Source organism: Enoplosus armatus, chromosome 9, assembly GCF_043641665.1.
Source record: "Enoplosus armatus isolate fEnoArm2 chromosome 9, fEnoArm2.hap1, whole genome shotgun sequence".
NCBI classification, from domain to species: Eukaryota; Metazoa; Chordata; class Actinopteri; order Centrarchiformes; family Enoplosidae; genus Enoplosus; species Enoplosus armatus.
Window position 1 is genome coordinate 3019575 of NC_092188.1, and position 12527 is coordinate 3032101.

At 42.3% G+C, this 12527-nt stretch overlaps 1 protein-coding gene across 1 annotated transcript in view; it reads left to right on the top strand.

Moving 5' to 3' along the window:
* The window catches only part of sema6cb (semaphorin 6Cb), a 54689-nt gene that overhangs the window by 24830 nt on the left and 17332 nt on the right, over positions 1-12527 (top strand). Inside the window, exon 14 of the mRNA XM_070911332.1 lies at positions 2954-3031. Within this exon, the coding sequence (XP_070767433.1) occupies positions 2954-3031 (78 nt within the window). The remainder of the gene's footprint in view (positions 1-2953; positions 3032-12527) is intronic.

The window sequence follows — 12527 nt, forward strand, 5'->3', positions numbered from 1 at the left end:
GGATGATAAAGCTCATCTATAAATGATTCTGTCGACACTTTGGTGTAACAATTGGTGGAAATGTTTCTTCACCAGGATGCACGTCACAACAAAATCCTCCCCAACACAGACGTAAAGACTTGCATGATGTTTCAGGAGCCACAAAGCCACAGTTGAGTTGACAGACTCAACAAAAAAACGAACTTTATGAGCATCACTAAATCTGCATCCACTGCATTACTATAGAGACTGTCCTCCCACGAAACACAACAGCATCAATTGTTTGTTAAAATGCTTAAAGTGACCTCTGTACGCTAACGTCTGTTTGACAAGGCGTGTGATTCATAGCTCTTGTCTGTTGGAAGAAAGGCAGAAGTACTTTGACGTTGTTGTAGAAGGCCGCATGGGGAGGAAGTCGGGGTGTCTAGATCGATGGAGGGTCAACAAAATATCAGACCTTGAAGCAAAACCGCGGTTTTAGAAAATGCAGGCGAACAATGTGTTTTTCCTTTTTTGGAGGAAGTGTTGTTATAATCAGATTTGTTCTTTCATTTTGTGCACCCCTGTAAGTTTGCCCGAGTTGGTTGCATATCTCTGTGGCATCTCCAGATCGGGTGTTGGTGGGTGTTCTTATTATTGTTTTTCTTGTTTCCATAAAAAAAACTATTGAAAAGAGTACTTGCATACGTGCAGTGTGTGCGTAATAGTTTGAGGACACGCACAAAAGCATGCATTTATACTCGGTTCCCGGCTGCAGGCACAGCACAGGGAATAGTTCCTATGTTGGTTTCTCTCTGTTCTGTAAGAGGGACACACTGATGTGCTCTCAGCGGGATTTCTCTGTAATGTTTAGGGTGAAGGTGGTGTAACACCTGCGCGCTCAGTTTAAATAGTTGTAGATCATTTTAGATATTTAAAAGGGGTCACAGGAGTCCTCATTAAAACTCATTAAAACTTGTTCCTTGTTGACATGACGCTGCACCCAGCAGCACCCCCAGCAATCTGCAGACATTTTTTTGTTTGTTTACTTTTACCTCTGATGGCGTTATTCAGCACAACAGTCTAAAAACATCTCTAAAGTGACTGTCGATTGGCAGCAGGTAAACATTGCTGTCGTTTGTTGTCAGTCTTTTGTCGCTGTGTACTTTATGCTCATTATGTTGCCGCTGCTGGGTGAATACCACCGACCCGCAAAGAGGAAGTGGAAAAAAAATCCCGTTAATTCACAGACACCCAGTGTTGTTTTGCAATTATACAGTGGCAGGATAAAGACCAGACGGATCATGCAGCTCATTCCAGAGTGCAGGATTAAAAACCGCCGACTTAAATCAAACATGAAGCAGAAGGACTGACAGCAGATCAGTGGAAGAGTTTAATCAACAAAACTGACACGTGTGGTTCTCAAAGTGGAGGAAAAGTAGTGACTGTTGTGGTTCCGCTGGGGTTTTATAGTGTTGGGATTGTGACTAACTGCTGCTGATGGTGGTTAATACTGACTGCCTTAAATACAGGAAATAAAAGTCCGCCCAGCATGTCATTAACTAAATCACAAAACAGACGTGCAGTACTTTAAGTAGGAGCTGGTGATTGACTCGTCTGCTGACTGCTAACATGAGACTGGAACAACGCTGGCTTTTCACTCAGAATAAGGTCATTCAGCTCGTCAGTATGACTGCTAATGGTGGCCTGAGTGACCTGCTGTGGCCCTGCATTAAAGGTACTGTCCAAATGTAAACCAACGCAAAACCAGAAGTCAAAACACAATTTGGAAAACTATCAAAATGATTGGCAGATGTTTTAACACCAGTCAACATATAAGGAGACGTTATTATAGATAAGTTATACATTAAGAGCAACTTGACCTAATCTGTTCCAGCTTGAACTCATGTTCAATTAATGCATTTTACACCCAGATCCCCCATTTTCATTCCTGTTTTATACTGGATGTCTTGATGGGGGGGGGGGCATTGCTCAGATAGTGAAAATGACATTCTCTTGTACTTTGAGTACAAAGCAAAAAATCACATAGATTTCAGTTTCTTTTTTGTTTGTTTGGTTTTGTTTGGACTAAAAGGCAGAATAAATCGACTGTCTCTTGAAAAGACCTCCTGTTGCGTTGATCACTTTATACCAGGACCAGAATCTATTGATATTATATGATAAGTTTTAAGCAACTCTTTAATTTTTTCTGAAGGTTTGCTTTTGTAAACACAAAACGCAGGCCTGTTTTTTTTCTATTACGATCAGTTGGGAAACATTTCCAATTATGTGGGAGTAAATACTAAAACAAGCTGTTTCTGTTCCCTTTAATTCAGTAAGTCCACAGTCCTAACTCTAATCAAAACCAATGTGATTGCAGCGTCTCTGTCACGGGGGATGTTGTTTGCAACTGAGTGTTAACAAACAGCTAGTTGCGTATTTTATTCACACATAAAAGCACCGTGGATACTATGATGTGCTCGTTGTGAAACGCCTGCCATGTTATCGTGCAGTCTATACTGCATTTAAACACCACACACATCTCTGTGTATCGGCCGACTTTTTAAACAAATCGGCGTATTTGCATAAAAACAAGATTATGGCAGCTGCATGAAGAGTCACCGTTAGGATGTCAAGATTTATGCTGCAATTTCAGAGTTCACAATAATGGCGCTTTTGTTTTGTCAATTAGAGATGCTTCGTAGATGATGAACTATTTGTGCAACTTTTTTGCGTGCTTAATGAAAATGAAAATGCTGCAATTTCATCCTCAATTTAATGTTTTTTTTTTTCTTGGCTGTTTGTTTGACGTATCTGTGTCTCATGGGACATTTTCACATGAAGCTTGTTTCTCCACCGTGTGTTAAGGCAGAGTTGAGGAATGTGATGGCTGTTGTTAGGCAGGAGGCAGTGTTGTGCCTCGTCACCCGGCTACTGCTCTTCACACATGCTGCCCTCCACCATCACTAACTGTCTGTCTGTCTCTGTTGTGCAGAAGCTGTCTGTCTTCACGGGACCCTTATTGCATCTGGCTCAAGTCAGGCAGCTGTGCGACCATCTCACCTGGCTTCAAGTAAGTCTCACACACACACAGAGAGTCGGTAATAACACCCAGTTTATACTTATTATAGGGGAGAGCGTACAAATGTAACCACAACCATCATTACAGCCGATCGATGCTGACTGAATGTTGACTTTGAAGTCGGTAGAAGCTGCTTCACTGCCGTGTTGTTTGGATCTTGTTCTTTGTAAGTGCATGTTCAAACGTTGCCAGTCGCATCCATTCATCCTAATGTGGTACACAGAAGCACTGATATGTGTTACGACTCAAGCATTCAATGAAAACTCCGCGATCATATGTGGTTTTATTTCTATACATTGTAGAATTGTCAAACATAATTCAAAGAAGTATGCTAGTGTCTGCAGCTCGTGGCTGCACTGCAGTTTGTTTCAGCACAGTTATTGTTTACAATTGTGTACATCGGGGACAATAACAACGTTTTACAGCCACTATTTCTCCTGCTTCTGTGGAGCCGACAGCAAAACAGCACGACATGTTGATGGTGTTTTAAGGTTCAGTGAAAGGTAATGAAGCTCAAATAAAGTCGGAAATAGTATCTGACAGCAATATATCTATATAGATACAATAGCATCTACATTCCCACTTGGCTGAGTCAGGAGATATAGGAGATCGTTGTTGGGCCTTTAGTGAGGGAGCTGTGGGCTAACGCACATAAAGAAAGTCTAACATGGACAAACTTCAGGTGCAAAGAACGACTGCAGTTATAAATATAAATAAAAAGAATTTTAGACATGGTAACTGAAAATGGGGACCTGTATTTAAATGGTAAAGTGGTGTTTATATTTAGGGTTTAGTTTAGGGATGATTCAGTTCAGCTGTGAATTTGTTTGGGAGGTAAAACGCTCGACTGATCTGATGGTAGGTCAGTCCTCATAAAGTCACGCTGTACAGCCAAATATTGTTCAATTCCACAAAACTTTATTTCAAATTCTTGTACAGATGCCAAAGTCTCAAAACCGCTAATCAACACGTAACCACAGAGGTCTGTTGCTGCACTAAACGTTTTCATCACTGGTGGGGGTGGAACCAGAGGTGCAGCATGCTTCAAACTCTCAGCCCATTAACGTTGCTGCAGCAATTTTCTGCCGGATGTGATTCATTGTTGATTCCCTCTCTTACGGAGAGCTCTCCAATCATGAGCCACCGAAAGGACAAAAGTGTGCAGATTTGCTTTCTAATCAAACACTCCAGCAGGAGGTTTCAGCTGTTAATTATTCTCTGGACGAAGTTGTACTAATTAGTGAGATCAGCCACTGTGGTGTTTGGTCAGTCTGAAAGCACATGGGTGAACGCAGCTATATAAAAACATTATTAGTTCTCTAACTCAGTCACAGCGGACAGATTTGTAACTTAGTCAATAATGTGAAGGCAAGCAGCTGCAGAAGCAATCATTTTCACATCTCCTCGAGTGAGTCATTCAGCACAGTGCACATCAGCTGGACCTGCATGCACTGCTCGTGATGATAAATCGCTAATGTGGAATTAGACAAGTGGTCAACGTCAACATGATGAATATCTGACCAGCTGTTTAATAAAACACTTCGCTGGTCCCTTTTGAGACCCACAACATGTATCCATCTTGTTTATTCACGAGTGGCCGACGTGTGTTACGCATAAGAAAATTAAACCCTTATCCCTATTGGATGAGAGAGGATGTCAGGGGAGGGGGGGGGGGGTGGGGGTGGAGGAGGCGGGAGGCAGTCAATCACAAAAATAAGACATAATTCACTTATCTATTCTTGTGGACTGGAAGGGAGCCACTTGACACTGGAAGGTATTGACCTGCATCCTGTGGTGGCAAATGCAGGGTTATATCTGTGTGTGTGTGTGTGTGTGTGTGTGTGTGTGTGTGTGTGTTGAAGTCCAACTGAAACCACGAAAGTCTTCCTTTCAGCCTTCAAAAATCATCTCAATGTGCTTTTTTTAAACCTATATTGTTAATATTATGTTAAAAAGGTCTTTGGAGATCAGGATGCTCCTTTAGCCTCTGAATGGGCGGGCCAGTGTATGTGTTTGATTGACAGCCAATCCAGACAATTGTAAGCAAACTGTAGCTCAAAAGCGAAGGACATTTGTCCTGTCTTGACATTTGTCTTGACAAGTTTTATGCTGTGTAATGTCCTGCAGTTGGCAAGCTAATTAGCTTCTGTATCAAGCCTGTAAACTGACACTATCAGTGGACTTTTCACCGCCGGATGTTTGTTTGGTCGCTGATTCGGCAAGCCGAGGTGCGGTGCGAGACGTGTCCACGCTTGTAGATAAGGAGACATTATCTGAAAAGCTAATGTGGGTTACAGTTCGAACTCTGAGGCTGTTTTTGTTTAACGTCTTTGCTGTTAGAGTCAGCTAAAGATAGAACGGGGAGAGAGAGAGTAACATTGCCCGTCATGAAACCTAAATTCTTCTTAAAAGAGAGCACAGTTCACAGTGCAGGCCACTGTAAAAATGTAATATAATCTCAGTTGGACGTTAATGTGCCAGAAACAGGCCAGTTATTCTCTACTTTTTCTTTGTAGACTTTTTCTACATCCTCCTCCACACTCTCTCTCTCTCTCTCTCTCTCTCTCTCTCTCTCCTTCAGCCCGTGTCATAAAATCAAAAGCGATGTTTGGCTGCATGTGTTTCAATCACGCAGCGGTGTACCACGCTGTCTGGCAAAATGGGGAAGGAAGATGGATTTGTGGTTGGATGGGCAGATGGATGGATGGATAGGTGGACAGATAGATGGATGCAGTAAAGGGTAAAGGAGGAGGAGGCGGAGTAGCAGCAGTTAAAGGTACTATTTTCTCCTCCTGTGTGCCTCCTGACAGTCAAGGACTTTTCGTGTCCCCGTGTGGTTGATGTACAACCTGTTCCTAAATCACCACGCTGGATGGTGGGTTTTTTCTTTTCTCTCTCTTACTCTCTATGTATATTAGCTGTAAACGGTGTGTGTGGAGTTTTCTGTAGACTGCCACTACACTTACCTTTCCCCCCCCCCCATCTCACACACAAAGAGCACCACTTCCACTCCCGACTGGCTTCCAATAGATTATTTTGACGGCTGAAAATGTGCAGACCTGGAATTATTGCATATCCTCTGCTTGGCCACACAGACGTATTACTTTCCCTGCCCTCGTACGGACAGAGGCTAATGGGATTTTTTTTTTTTCTTTTAGATGCATGTTTCTGTGTGCCCTCTTATATTTGTGTATTTGACAGTATGGTATTTGGGTTCTTGTACTTAGAGAGTGAGGATATTTTAAAGGAGTAGTTCCACATTTTGGGGAATGCACTTGTCGGTTTCTTGGCTGGACACACGGACTTCCTCGAGTCTCGTCCTGCCAGACAACCTGCTGGTTAACTTATCTTAGTATAAAGTCTGGAAACAGCTGGTTGGCAGTCTCACCATGACAACAAGACTCCATGAAAATAATAAATAATCGAGGTATAATATGTTAATGAGTGAGCTTGAGATGATTTCGTTACCTTCATACAGAGCCAGGCTAGCTGTTTCCTCCTGCTTCCAGTCTTTGTGCTACGCTAACATCATTTAAGCTTAATATTTACCGTACAAACACGAGAGAGGTACTCATCTTCTCATCTATCGGCAGGAAAGCAAATAAGCATATTCTCAATGAAACTGTAAAATCTATCTTTTGAGTATCAAACTCTCAAATATAATCTCAGTTGGACTCAGTTAGGTGAGAAGATTAATAGCACTCTCATATCTGTCCATTACAAACACTCACTAATTCACACTTTTGTTTGTTTCATTTGTACAAAAGCTGACCAAGAGTAACTGGCTTCTGGCTGCAGCTTAAGAGTGTTTCCCAAAACTGTTCCTTCTTGTTGAAATGCAATATTGTGAAGAGAGGTCATTTAATTAGTTCAAAACAAGCAGGATATCCAGTAGTAAGAGACTTTAATTTGTTGGAAGCGCCGTTGTTCGGCTTTAATCTGTGAAAGTTTTGTTGGTTGAAACTTTTGTTTATGCCTCCCGGTACACATGAGATAATCACTGAAGATGCGCTGCTTTTGAGGAAGTGAAAGTAATGAGATTTTGATAGAATATATGTTTTGGTTTATTAAAAATGTGTGTGTAATAAGATATGAAGAGTTGGCAAGCAAGATGAAAAAGCAGTTTTTAATTTTGTTGTGACTTTAAGGAGTGAGTCTTAGGATTTGAATTAAGTTACAGGTTAGGGTTGTAATTAAGATTAGGTTTAGGTATGTGGTTTGAGGTTAGGAGTTAATAGCTGTCACTGGAAGGTCCTCACAAGTACAGTGAGTTGTGTTTGCAACAGAGAGAGAGGAAGTGCCGACGTGGCTTCACGCTGGTAAAGTGCTCCGAGCTGCTCGCTGAGGTTTGATTTATGAGTCGGTGTTTAGCGTGCAGGACGGAGCCGCACTGGAAACCAATGGACCAGAACGTGAGAGAGATCGGCCAAAATATCCCGTCCAGACTCAACTATCAGCCCCCTGCCAGAGAGACAGAAGTATGGACAGACAGAAGAACAAAGGAAACAAGAGGAGAGAAGGAAAGAAGAAGGAATGGAGGAGAGAAAAGAGAGACGATGACAAAAAGATGGAAACTGGGAGAGATGAGGAGGCTGAAGAGCAAGAAATAAAAGGAGGAGAGCGATGGTTGACAAACAAGAAATGTATGAAATGTATCAGTCCGTTTCCAAAGTGCAGCACGTCTGTTTTTCATTTAGGTTTCACAGCAACTGCTCAGGCTGTCCGTGTGTCCCTAAAGTAACAGGAGGTTTTAAACCTGCTTTAAGTGAAAGCTTTAAATATCACTGAAAGGTGAGGTGAGGGGTGGATGGTGAAAGGGCAGAGAGGGAATGAGGATGATAAAGGGATGGTGATGGAGGGACGAGAGGAATCAGGCAGCAGAAAGAGCCTGACCAGAGTTTGAGATGAAGCAGCTCAAAAGTCATCCTCCTCCCGGGACTCCCTCCTCTCTCCGTCTGTCTGTCTCCTCTCTCACATCACTCTCTCACGGACTATCAGTCGTCCTTTCTCATCCAGAGGTGGCATAAATTTGAATGGCTGATTCATGGCTGATCCAGAGGAGAGGATTCACAGCCTTCTTTCTGTCACTTCGTCTCACACATTGAAAGATTGTGTGGCTGGACGGCTCAACTTCTTACTGTTCCTGGGTGTTTTAGTTTACATGTCATCCATTATGCATTTGACATAACCACTCTCGCCAAAGCACAATGCCAAAACAAAAGACGGCCAAGGACAGAGGATGGATAAAGATCCTGGAACAGGATCCGCTGTGCAGTGCAGGTTAAAGGATGATATTTTCTGCAAACCTCAGATCTTCAGGCAGGTAGTTTCAGAGCCGGGGCTGATTTGAACAATAAGACTCGCAATATTCTATATTTTTGTCAGAAAATCCCATGAAAAGACCAAAACCAACAATGTCTTCTTGCTTCTCTCAATGCTTCCTGCCTTGCCTGCCCCGTCTGTGACCCCAAAGACATTTGTTGCTGAAGACTTAAACCTTTCAAAGCAGCTTACACACACATATAGTTTAAGTTCTTTCTCTGAAACAGCTGAGCTTCAGGTTTTAGCAAATGTTGCTCAAACAGGAACAATAGTGCATTTGTTGGAGACCATTATCAGCCTTAGATTAGGTGTGATGGCATTAGGACAGCGTTAATTGAAAATAAACTACTGTGTGTGTGTGTGTGTGTTCATGGTAATGAAGAAACATTAGTGTGTTTTTAATAGATTTTGGACAACAATGGAGAAGAAATATAAGGCTTCGGGTACACACACAGTACTTGTTTGGATCCGTTCATTGTTGGTTTTGGTCTTTTTTTTGATGGGATTTGTTGATGATAAGAATACATACAGAGGAGGGGGAGTAGTCAAGGTTCAGTAGCCGAGAAAGAATCAACACATCCATCGAATGATGGACTAATGTGATAAAATGGCTGCCTTTCTGCCAGCTGAGGGGAGCAGAGCAATAGGACGCACGTCAGCCTGCAGAGATGCGTGACGTCAAACACCAACATCTTTATCCTTTAAAGGTGTAGCCCATATCGCAGGACTGATGGTAACACACTGGGCGACCGGGACTATGACTGGAGTTGTCACCAGGCAACCCCTACACTCCCGTGTGTTGTGTAATGTCAGCTGGAAAGACGAGGACAACACGAGCTGTGAACTCTGCAGAGAGAGCTGGAGGTGAATGAACTTCAGCTGATTTGTGACACCTGGGGAGTCCCTCTCTCTCGCAGCGCAGAGGATCTTACCCTCCGCTGGCCGTAACTGGTAGTTTTGTAAAGTTTCTCCAGCTGTGTAGTTTGGTTTGGATTCCAGTCGCAAATATTAAACATGTATTAAATCATTTTAATGGGAAGGACGGACTGTGACATGTTCAGAAAGCAAACGATAGCAATCCATTAAACACCACATGTCGTATGAGTTTATGTCCTGACTGCCAACATCAACTTCTGTCTGATGCGTCACGATGCCAAATCATAATTGTAATCGGCCCGAGAATCATAACGCGTCCTTGTCCTTATGAATAATATAATAAAACAGCTGAATGTCTTGTGGGAGCACTTTGCTACATAAATACATGTATGACCATCATGTTTTGTTCATGTTTATAATTAAAGAGGGTCAGGTGGGATATTGATTTCATTCAGCAGATCAGAGACAAGACATTTCTAGCCGTCTGTATTCATGTAATTCCTCATGTTTTAATGTGGGCTACTTGTGAAATCACTATTTAGAGCCTGCATTTCATCTCGTTTACAGACTCTCATCTGCTGGTGTTCATTTGTTGTGTAGTGAATATATATATGTGGCTACGTGTTTAAGGTTGAGTCAACACTGCATTCGTTAAGATGAAAGGCCTGCCAGACAAATCTTTTTTCTGATTTTCTAAATGAAATCGTGCAAAGCTCTTTTATTATCGGTGCAAAAATATACTCTAAAACTACCAAAGCAGGTGGAAAGACATTCAGTTTGGTGTGAGAACGAGGCCTTTACATCATGGCGACTGTACATTCAGCTTCCAAATCATGGTGTGATGCAGTTTGCTCAGAGTGTAACCGAGCCAGCTTCAGGACGTGAACCCAGACTGAAAGGGTTTGTGGGTAAAAACGGACAGATGTTGATATCTGACAGCCAGCAGCTCCTCGTGTTTGGAAAGCCGAGCAGAACAAAATGAATTCTTGCCTGATGGTTGTGTTCAACTGTTTATTCATGTGCATGAACACCAGAGAAGGTCAATTATGGTGAAGGGTGCCAACATGTCTGGTGTGCTTTTTCAAACGTAAAGGTGACCTGTCATCCTGCTGGTTAACAAAACTCTGTTTACAAGCTTTAGTTGAAAAGATTATGTTTTGCATCGTTGATCTGAGAGTAGGTCCACGTTAGGCAGACGCCACTGAGCGTGCTCGGGCTCATACCTCAGGGTTTACAGTACTTACTACAGTACTACAGAGGAATAAACTACAATCTCTGTGTTGATTGCAATGAACATTTCTTTTCAAATGTTGTAGAATTTCTGCGTGTCCGGATCAACTACCACTTAGTGACTATATTGGAAAGGACGTGCTACGATCACATGATTCATCGAGCACCAGGAACTCTGATGCATCTTTGCGTTGCTGCTTTCCAACTCGGATGGCTTTTGTGTTTTTTTTTTAATTGTTTTTTGATGAATGAAGTTGTCTCTTCTGATCCTCGTGGACTCTCGTGGTCGTTATGGTGATGGTCACTCTGGTGGACGGAAGCATATCTACAGAGACTTTATTCATACTTTTGTTTTGACACATTTTGTGTCTCCAACCTGGGGTCGGCTCATGTTTTATTTTCTTCAAGCTTTCGTCTGATCTTTTATTTTGTGTGTGAGCAGATCGTTTTAGGTTGAACTGGTCTCAACCTTAATACTTGCAACTGTGACTGTGATGGTCGCAAGCAGACAAAGCTTTGTTTTAAGGGCTGACGAGCCAAAAAGGTTTTGAACCACTGCTTTAAACTTTCAAAATCTCAAAATATAAACTTAAGAAAACACTTTCACTGTGATTCATACCGAAGAACACAAACTATGCTGTAGATATCATCACACCGTTTATGGTGTGACGTCGAACTCCAGCTGCTCCCAGGCTGTAAAAATACATCCTCTTAAGATATGTTCATTTTTTAAAGTTTGCTCTCTGCCAGACTTCTTCATTCTTCACACGAACACTGAGCATCAGCCTGGCGTTCTTTGATTTGATAATCACCTCCTGTCTTCCACCGAATCCCTGCTTCCTCAGGAAACATAAAGGAACTTCCTTTAAGCGAGCCGGGGTTTTAACTGAGTAAGAGAGGGTGTAATTTAGTGCGCCGGGTGTGTATCTGTGCGCTAAGCAGCCTCCTCGCAGCAGGTTTTACAAACACACATCCCTAAAGCTGACAGTTGACGGCAGAGTTGCTGCTTTAACGCACACTGAAGAAATTGAGGTGATTAATTCTTTGAGGTGATTTTTCTCCTTCCAGCTGAGTTCGGTGTTCTCGCTCTTTGGCTGTTCACCGACTCCTGCCTCCTATTTAGACATCTGTTGTTTCTTTCAGCATGTTTTGGAATGGAGTGGAAAATTTTGTGCAAGATCATGTGTCTGTTCAAAGTTTGTTTGCTAATTATAGATAGGAGCTGGAAGACTGCGTGTTTGCATATAATCTGTGAGATGTAGGTTTGTGTTTAGGTTATATAAGGAAGTAATTGGTTTGCTATGGAGTAGGCGTGCATGCATGCTTGTACAAAATGTCTCTGCGTGAATACCGGATCATTACGCTTGTGCTTGTGCAGCATATGAGCCCGTGTCTATTTATTTTTTTTTGGTTCATTACAACGTGTGGGAAGATTGTTGGCGTCGATGTGAAGCTCCGCTCGGGTGGAAGAAGGGCTTCCGCTCCAACGTGCGTCGGCTCAATCTCATTTCTCAGCCGGCGAACGTGTGCGTCTGGATGAGACGTTGTTTTCTGATTGACTCGGAGGTGAAAGATGGTGCGTCAGTTGGAGGGAGAACAGCGTATCAGTCGTAGACACATTTTCATCAGAGCAGCAGAAAATCAATAATGATCAGATCGGGGTTTGTTGTCAGTTCGGAGGAGTCGTTCAAAAGGCGGATTCAGAGGATTTTAAGGTTGCACAGCAGCAAGTTCAGAATGGCATAGTAAAATCATTTTTGAAGGATTTCTTAGGCATGATTGAGCTTTTCTTTACCTTTTTTGCTCAAATGTGCCTCAGTTTTCAAGTTAATTTAATTAGAAGTACAATGTAGTTACCTAAAATCAAGGACAGACAGTGAAAAGTGTTTTCAACAAGAGCGTGTATTCCTTTCTTGGATCACCTTTTCCTTCTTCTTCCCGCACAAAAACGCCTGAACGGCTTCTTTCTGACAGTAACACTTTCATTTCAGGTTCATGTTTTCAGTGTGTTTTTCTTATTCCTGCAGAAAACTGGCCAAAATACAGATGTTGTGTGAAT